General features: G+C 35.4%; 1 protein-coding gene across 1 annotated transcript; it reads right to left on the bottom strand.

Annotated features, from left to right (window-relative positions):
• Nucleotides 1–743: 743 nt before the first annotated feature.
• BCL2A1 (BCL2 related protein A1) lies at nucleotides 744–9281 on the bottom strand. The gene is made up of 2 exons (XM_043988759.1): nucleotides 8830–9281; nucleotides 744–1319 (listed from the first exon to the last, which is right to left on the bottom strand). The coding sequence occupies exons 1-2, from the start codon at nucleotides 9247–9249 to the stop codon at nucleotides 1221–1223; spliced, it is 519 nt and encodes a 172-aa protein (XP_043844694.1). The 5' UTR covers nucleotides 9250–9281; the 3' UTR covers nucleotides 744–1220.
• Between the last annotated feature and the right edge of the window lie 558 nt (nucleotides 9282–9839).

Below are 9839 nucleotides of genomic sequence, written 5' to 3'. Positions count from 1 at the left end.
CTAACCAAAATGAAAACCCCTTGAGGCTAGGGTCAAGTGCTTGTTCATACAGTGAGGAATATAGCAAGTGCTCAATAAAATTAATGTATATAGTCAGTATATTCAAGTATTATAGTAAATCAAGTATATAGTAAATGACCAATCAAATTCAATGTGTCAACCACTTAAGTGCCAATTTAAATTGTACTTAAATCAGAGCATTGTACTAGATACATTAGGAGTACATCAAGTAAGTGTTATGTTAGATCTGAGAGATAAGTTATTAATAACTGGGAGGATTAAAAATGCTTGACATTTGGTAGGCATTTGAAATGGCTTTTAAGGGATAGCAGTTTAACAAAGGAAACAAGAAAACATGAGCAAGGACAAGGAAGGCAGGAAAGAAGGAAAGAAATATTAAACACCTACTATGTGTAAGGCACTGTGCTAAGAGCTTTACAAATATCTTGATCCTCATGACAATCTTGGGAGGGAGTTGCTGTTATTACCTCCATTTCACAGTAGAGAAAACTGAGGCAGACAGAGCTTAAGGGATTTGCCCAATTTCATTCAACCAGTGTCAGCCAAATTTGAATTCAGGCCTTCTTGACTTCTGACTGAGCATTATACCATTTTGCCACTTAGCTGCTTCTAAAGAGGCAGAAAAGCATATTGGGGGTGGGGGGAAAGAGGTCTAGTTTGACTAAATCTTAGAATAAATATATAGAGAGGAGTAGTATGAACTAAGACTAGAAAGATGAGTGGTACCAGAGTGTGTAGGGCATTGGATTCTGTGGAGAAGAGCTGAACTTTATTTGGTAATCCTTTGAGAGTCATTCATAATCAGCTCTATCTTCAAGGAAGATTACAACATAGTACAGTAGTATACAGAAGTAGCATATCAATAAATGTTCACTGCTAATGATGTTTGAGACTTGATGAGTTCCTGTCAGTTGAAGATATTATTGAAAGGATAAGACACAGAACTTCTACCAACTCAGAAGTTAAAGCTTCTACTCCAAGCAAAATAGGTTGAGTCCAAATTTATAGACATACACCCACAGGTGGTTAATAAAAGCGCTGATTTTTTAAATTGTCATAGATTCCTCAAAGGACTGGTCATGTCCACAAAGTTGCCTTAAAGAAGTAAATCCTAGTCAAGACTCGAATTCTTGTGTTAGTCAACGTTTTAGGATAGGCAGGTGTCACAACATAGGTTAATTCTTTTCAGTCAAAAAGGATTACTTCAGAAGGGAAAATATACCCCAGATCTTTGTTGAAATATCTGTGAAGTTTGGCCACACCATATTAGGTTCAAAGTTCTTTACGAAGCCATTTTCCTGTTAAAAAAAAAAAAAGAATTGTTTTTAATCATTTCCAAAACAAGTGAGGACTAAGTTAATGATGTAAAGCATTAAAACTATCATAAACACATAAATAGTAAATAGTTGACCCAATCTCTTTTGCAAATGCTACTGCCTGCTTCTCTTCACTAAAAACAGCAACCCTCTAAATCTGGACCTCCAGGGACCTTGTCCCCTAACCCTGATGGAGTTAGCCCATACAGCATTGGGACTTACCTGAAATAGAGCTGCCCCAATGGGAGAGGGAATGAGTAAATCTTCCCCTCAAACCTTCTACATCTATCCAGATACCCAAGCTGTGATTAATCTCAGCAAGCCTTCTAACAGGACACCAGGGCCTAGACCATTTACATATCATGCTATCTGCTCTAGTATTTCATTACCACCACCTCTTCCCCCTCTTTACCCTCATCCATATAACAACAATCAAGTCAGTATTACCATTGCTACTGGAAAGGGTGATATTCTATGCCCTGTGATTCCACTTTGACTGGTAGACCAGAGATTCTTTATCTTTTTTGTGTCCTGGACCCCTTTGACAATCTAATGAACACTATGGACCTCTTCTAAGAGTAATATTTTTAAAGGCTATGGCAGTTAAAAATTTATGGGGTCACCCTATAATTGTCCCAAGTTTTAGGGAACATAGCTGGGGTTTATAATATATTTGTTACTTAGAAATTAGAGGCTACTGCACCAGTTTGGGGCATTAAGCATTTATTAAAGCATACTAAATGTTAGAGAAAGTGAGAGCAAGACCCAGAGGGCAGCGTGGGAGCGGCAAGAGCATAGAGAGACCCCTCTCCAGGATTTTTAACCTATCTCAGGTATAGGTAGGTCACTCCACATTGATCCAAGCTAATTGGTTGGTAACATTCAAATCCATTGATTGACATGACTTGAAGGTGGTCTTAAGTTAGTTAACTTTCTTTAGTTAGTTAGGAAGGTCGATTTATATTTCCTTTGAAATTCTCCTGACTCTGGGCTGGCCCTGCAAAACCAGCCAGAGTTCCTGTGTGGGGATGGGGGGGTCGTCTCTGAGTCCCCAAAACACCCTATTATTAATAATTTTCTCACAAGGCATAAAATAAAATACATAGAATTACAAAGGAAAGCAAATATATTGAAATATAGTTTTTTAAAAAAAAATTTCACAGACCTCAGGTTAAGTTCTATGAAAGCAAGGATTGTTTTACTGTTTCCTCTATACTCCTAGCACCTAACACATATGCTTGCTGATTGATTAAATGACTGATTAATTATAAGGACCTTAGATCAACATGCTAATTTTATATATGAAGAAATTACAGCCTAGGGAGGTTCAATGACTTGCCTAAGGTCATCAGATAGGGGAACATGGATTAGAACTCAAGCCTTCTATGTCCTAGATTTGTATACCTTCTACTCCATCAGAATACTTCTAAGACTTCTGTACCAAGCACAATGGTACATTTCTGAACAATAATTTTAAAGAAATAAAATTCAAGAAAATGAACATAATTGAATAGTTTTAGATGATTCACAAACACTTTAAGGTCCTGTAGTATCTCCGAGTTTCTTTTCTTTATTGGGGTTAAGTGACTTGCCCAAGGTCGAGTAAGTGTTAAGTGCCTGAGGTCAGATTTGAACTCATGTACTCCTGACTCCAGGGTCAGTGCTCTATCCACTGTGCCACCTAGCTGCCCCATCCGAGTTGCTTTTATGAATATGTGTTCTCTTACTGGTGGTGACAACTAATAATAAAGATTTCAATTTGCCAAAAAGCTAGATAAACCAATTTTTACTACATCTAATATTTAATAAGTTCCTTTCTGTTTGCAAGGTAGATGAAAAGTGTCATAAGGACCCTTCCATAGTCTAAACATAGAATGAGAAAACCTGCCCTATTCCCATATATAGCCTTATACATTCTGAATCCATGCAATGTGGAGTAACAATTTAATTGAACAAACATTTATATTTGTAAGACACTCTGGAGTTGGGAGAAACCAGAATTTGAATAACACCTATGAAACCAGTCATTTGATCCTAGGGGAATCATTTATCCTTTCAAAGCCTCAATTTCTTTATCTTTAAAATGGAGATAATGCCAGTACTATCAATTGTATTATAGATATAGTTGAGAATCAAAGATATAAATGTCAGCTCTTATTATGATAAGGAAATGGGCTCTTTTGCTGTATATTATCTCTTTAAAACACAAAAATCTAGTTTCTGAAATAATGGTTATTTAAGTCACTGTTCTATTATTAATTCCAAGAGAGATAAAAAATGCTCAAATATATTGTGTATGCATATTATCTTAGGGAGTAATGGTAAGTGGTTCAATTTAACTGAATTGACCTCAACCAAATTCAAGGTTTGAAATAAAATACTACAGCTGCTGCTCAAAGTAAATAAAACCATAGGTGCTTTAAAACTAGAACCCAAAAGTATTCTAAACTCTTAAGTTTCTAATAGCCTCACTAGCTAAGAGGTTTGCAGAAATCACTTAAATGGATCTCTATGAGAATTTTTTTAACAGCTCCATGCTGGGACTGCTATGCTGGAAACAAACATTTGCCATCATTTCTTAACAAAATATTTTTAACTTGGTATGTTAAAATTCTAAAGAACTTAAAAGTTCAGATTTTTAAATTTTCAGATTCTATTTTATGCAAAGGTCTGATGAACAAAGCAACTAAGCCATTCAACCTGATGTCTTACTTTTAAAACAAACTTTATATTCAGTGCTCTGTGTGTTTCCACCTAGCTAAATGTTTGCTATCAAGTATACATGGTGGTCCTTATTGACAGAGAGAGAAACATAAAAGTTTATTTTTTTTCCTATAGATTTTTTTAAATGGCTCATTTGTCTGTTCTAGAGTTTGATACAGTGTTTACTATGAAGATTCCACCCTTCCCTGTCTATTTTTGACTTTGTAAAGGACTCATTTGGTATCAGTGCAGTTCTATAGTCTACTGATATTATGCATCCTAGTACTTACTTAAATAGAATAGGAGGTTGCTTTAGAGAAGTAAGAAAAAAAAAGTAGAATTCTACTAACCCTATTTCAGAGACATTGCTATTATTCTACCACTGAGAGAAAAGAACATAGACAGATATGTCATCTCAAAGAAAGCCATGTGGAACAAAAAAGGGAAGACTGACCGAGAGACTTTCATTCCACTGGTATAGATTTTTTTAAAGAAAGAATCTCCTTGATATTCAAGAACACACTGTTCTTTGCTTTTTCTTTTTATGTCCAACTGAAGAAGAGTACCAACTACCAGATCCTGTAAAATCCCTTTCAGTTTCAGCCCTTCCATGTGACAATGGGAATGGAAGGGAAAATCATAATAAATAATAGAGGGAAGGGGGAATGAGAGACAAAAGTATCAAAAGAAAAAAAAGAATAATAAAGGAAAATTACTCTATTTAATGAAGAGGTATTTTTCCTAGTACTGATCAACATGCCTATTTCCCTACCCACCAAATTTTAAGTAGTCTCAAATATACTTATATTGTTAATTGTATAAACTCTGTAGAACTTAAAAAAAAACTGTAATCTCTTAGTGGAAATTAAACAATCTCAGAAACTAGAATAACCATTTTAGGACCACTAGGGTAAGTAAACTTAAGTATTGTAGCACTTTAAATTGACCTATTCTCTGACTCAAGGGGCAGATGGGAGAGGGAAGGGGAAAAACAACCAGGCTAGTAGTGGCATGATTTTCATTTTTTTTCTACTCAGCTCCCATGTGTGGGAATGGAGGGCTTCTCTCATGCATGATTTTAGGAAACATGAGAATAAAACTGACTAATCATTTCATAAAAGCTCCAAAGGGTTAGTTATTATAGAAGTAGGGCACTAACTAATAAAGTCTAGTTCATACCCAGCAATACCACTACAAGGTCTATATCCCGAAGAGATCATAAAAAAGGGAAAAGGATCCACATGCACAAAAATATTTATAGCTGCTCTTTTTTTGTAGTAGCAAAGAATTGGACATTGATGGGATGCCCATCAATTTGGGAATGGCTAAGCAAGTTGTGGTATATGAATGTAATGGAATACTATTGTGCTGTAAGAAATGATAGGCAGATGGATTTCAGAAAAAACTGGAAAAACTTACATGAATTGATGCTGAATGAAATGAGCAGAACCAAGAGAACATTGTACACTGTATCAACAACATTGTGTAATGATCAACTGTGATAGACAACTCTTCTCAGCAATACAATGATCCAAGACAATGCCAAAAGACTCATGGAAGAAAATGTTCTCCACATACAGAAAAAGAACTATGGAGTCTGAATGCAGATTGAAGCATGCTATTTTTTCACTTTTGTTGTTGCTTTGTTGCTGTCTCTTCTTGGTTTTTTTTTCCTTTTGTTCTGATTCTTCTCTTACAACATGACTAATGTGGAAATATGTTTAATATGATTAATATGATTCTATATCATAATATGTTTAATATGATCCTATATCAGATTGCTTGCTGGCTTTGGGAGGGGGGAGGGAAGGAAGAGTGGGAGAAAAATGTGGAACTCAAAATCTATCTTTATGTGTAATTGAAAAAAAAAATAATAAAGGGGGTGTTGTGGGGGGTGGCTAGTTCATTAAAGCATAGGACCAAAGGAGGATGAGTTGATTTAGGAGTCTCATGTACATGCTGAGACTCTAACCTTCACCTCTTTATCAAAGGATCATAGATTTAGAGCTGAAAGGGATGAATGGTCCTGTAGTCCAGCCTCTTCATGTGAGTAAAATGAGGCCAAGAGAGTGTTAATGAATTGTCCTAAATGAAACTTGTAATAAATAGAGGAAGTATAATTTCAATCCAGGACTTCAGGTCCAAATACTATATTCTTTCCACTGCACTATAATGTCTCAAATCATCTGGCCAAAGAATAAGTAGCACTTTATTAACTTCTTGCCACATGGAAATCTATGGATAAATTCTCTCAGAAGGGAATCTCCAGATTAGTTTGTTAGTAGTCCTACCAACTAATGGAATATCTGTGATAAAAAAAAAAACCCAAAAGGAAAGAGGTAGTAAAAGTCAGCTTTCACTTGGCTCCCAAATATAGTAATCTTTAATAATTTAGGCTATAGATATGGAACCTATAAATCACATTTAAAAGCAATTTAAAATATAATCACATATGTTATACATTCCTACCTAATGAAAGAGCAGTTAGGTGGCCAGTAGATAAAGAGTACTGGGCCTAGAGTCAGGAAGATCTGAATTCAAATCTGTCCTCCTTACTAGCTTTGTAACCCTGGGCAAGTCATATAACCTTGTTTGCCTCAGTTTCCTTATCTGTCAAATGAACTGGAGAATGAAATGGCAAAGCACTCCAGTATCTTTGCCAAGAAAATCCCAAATGGGGTCACAAAGAGACAGACATGAGTGAAAAAGACTAAACAACATCAACAAACAATGGAATCTATGACCTTCCAAAAAAGTCGATGAGTTGAACTCTCCCCTATGGGTAACAAAATCCAAATTCTTATTAATTGTAAGAATAAAAGTCAGTTTGCTTTAATTGTTACTTATTGGTTGTGTCTAATATACACAAAAGCTTGAAGATTTCAATTGTGTGTGTACATATATCAGTATCTGAGATAGAAAAAGATTCATTGTATCCATTTTGCAGAATTCACTTGATTATACATAAATGTAATAGCAATTGACTGCAGGTATGTTATAACTATAACTTATCTAATGACCTCCTGTAGGTTGCTTTTGATCATGAGAAGGAATTTCTTATCAATCAAATTAAGGTAAATAATTGCATAGGGCAGAAATATGTGACTTCTGAATGTTTAAAATGTAAAATGGTGGGGGCAGCTAGGTGGCACAGTAGATAGAGCACCGGCCCTGGATTCAGGAGGACCTGAGTTCAAATCTGGCCTCAGACACTTAACAATTACTAGCTGTGTGACCCTAGGCAAGTCACTTAACCCCAACTGCATCACCAAAAAAAAAAAATGCGAAATGGTGATTAATTAAAAAATCAATGACTGTTTTTAATTATTGATTTTTTTTAAATAAAAAGAGGTGCTATGTGTGAAGAGCATTAATTATCTTATAACTAGATTTGATAAAATCATGGTATAACAGACTACATGTATTAACTAATTCAAACGAAGCCAAAAGGACCTCTTTGTTCTGGGTTGACTAATTATTAAACTCTAGGCCAATCAATTTCTCTGTTCTCCTGCACTAAATTGGAAGATAATACAGTTTCTCTCTGCCACTTCACAGAGATATTTTGAAGAGAAATTAGGTGTTGTATCAGGTATAATTTAATTGAAGGTATCTCAATTAGCAAAAAAGATAATAGCACTGTTACTGAAGAAGGAAAATATGTAGTATGTGTAGATTACTTATTGGTGTGAAAATCATATAGGTTTATATACTAGTAGCCAACAGTGCCTGGTACATCTAAGTCTTAAGAAATAATAACCGATGATGAAATGAATCATACTTTTACCAAGGTCTGAGAATTTCATAAAAAAGGATCTCACTGACAGGTAGGCTCACTTTGCAGCAGACAGGATAATGCATACATTTTTACTAACAAAGATTGTTACTAGAGAATAGAGTTTAATTATTTGTAAAATTAGGAAATTGACTGAAAAAAATTACTGAGCTGAAATGTATAGCAGTCTCAAATAAATATTAGAAGAGTCTAAAATAATTGCTAATTGAGATACTTCCAACATGTTATGTATTCTACATGGTCAGGACAACTATAAGAAAATACCCACCCTAATTGAATAATGTCCTGCCAAGAGGTAGGTATGTTCTGTACATGTTAAGTATGTCTTGACCTTTAAGATACAAGGACCAACACATTCCAACATACATATACCCTTTCCAAAGGAAGCCAAACAACATACATTGTGTCATCTTTTTCCTAAGATGCCCTTCTGAACTGATTTCTGGTTATTTGGTCTGCTGGCTTTCTGCTTTATCTCTTCAAGCTTCCCCATCTACATGGGCTACATCGGCTTTCAAGTTCCAACCAAATTTGTATATGAATATCTGCTTCTGCCTACTCTCTGCCTGGCCATTTATGGTACCCTCTCTGTCTCTTCACTGGATCCCTGCAATACTCCAACATCCCTACGTATTCTCTCTTTGCCCTTCCTCTCCCCTACACTATGAGAACAGAATTAGTAGTTGATACTTAGGGTGAATATGACAGTTAATTATTTTTCAAGTAACTGAAACACCAGTCTTGTTTTTTAATATTATTACAAATAAAATATATTCTGTTTGCTGATACAATCTCCTTCTGGCATTATACTAATGTGATTCAATGAAGCTGTGCCAGAAAGTTTTAATCAACATCTAAACTTGTAAAACAGGCCATCTTGGAAAGACTGTGTTAAACAGACAGAATCATCAGGTAAATTAAACTATTAGTAAGGAAACTGTCATTTTCATTTTACTGACAAAGAGTTTTGAGAAACATTTCTATAAAACATACCCATCCTCCATTTTGTCTTATCCACTCTGCTATGTTGTTCATTATGAACTCAGCAATAAAATGAGAAATTTCTTCCTGAGTGCCCATAGTAAGTGGAGCTGTATGCCTCAGAAGCTTCTTGATGAGAATTCCCCCAAAAGCAAATATGGTGACAATCCGTCCCCAGTTAATGATGCCGTCTTCGAATTCCTTTTCCATAACACTATTGAAAATTCTTCTGGCAGAATCTACAGAAACAATGTCCAAAGTGCTCAAGCATGTTTCCATATCCTTTTCAACTTCTTCTTGGACAGAGAAAGCAACCTTCTGTAGTATTTGAGATGTCTTATTTAGACATGATCCCAGTTGGGGCATCTGTTGAACATGCATCAAGTAGTCCTGGGCTAACATGTGAACATAATGGAATTCATAATCAGCCATCTCTAAGGAGAGCCAAGTTTGGACTTTTAATACTTTGAGGCTCCTGATACAATTTGAAGAAAGAACTCACTGCTCAGGAAATATAAAACATCAAGATGTGGGGGCAGGTGGAATTTTTGTTTGCATCACAGAGGACTTTTAAATGTTCATAGTTTTCCTGTGTAGGCTGTAAATGAAAGTTCAAAATGCAGAAGAAAATCTGGTTCAAAGAAAGGTCATACTTCCTTCTATTGCAAATGACTGATTAGTCTTTAAAAGCCATAAGCTGTGGGGGGCAAGGGGAATGCCTACAAAGGACATGATAATATTCATTTCCTTTTGGAAACAGGCCCAGAAAGTGGGTACTGATAATAGATTTATGCCAGGAAATTTAAGTATTTTGTCTGTCCTCTAACAGTTGGTAACTTAGTATTTTGACACTCAAATAAAGGCTGTTGTTTTAGAGGGTGTGATACAAAGGGAAGGGAAAGATGTCTTATTTTGTCTTCAATGCCAAGATACTCTAGAATTCCCTTTGGTCAGAGAAAATCTCTCCCAAAAAAACAAACAAAAGTCTCAATTTGCATTTCTCATTCTTTTAGCTCTTGATT

The sequence above is a fragment of the Dromiciops gliroides genome, chromosome 2 (assembly GCF_019393635.1).
Source record: "Dromiciops gliroides isolate mDroGli1 chromosome 2, mDroGli1.pri, whole genome shotgun sequence".
In the NCBI taxonomy this organism is placed as follows: Eukaryota; Metazoa; Chordata; class Mammalia; order Microbiotheria; family Microbiotheriidae; genus Dromiciops; species Dromiciops gliroides.
Note: the sequence above shows the minus strand (reverse complement) of the source record. Positions and strands in the feature narration are given on the sequence as shown.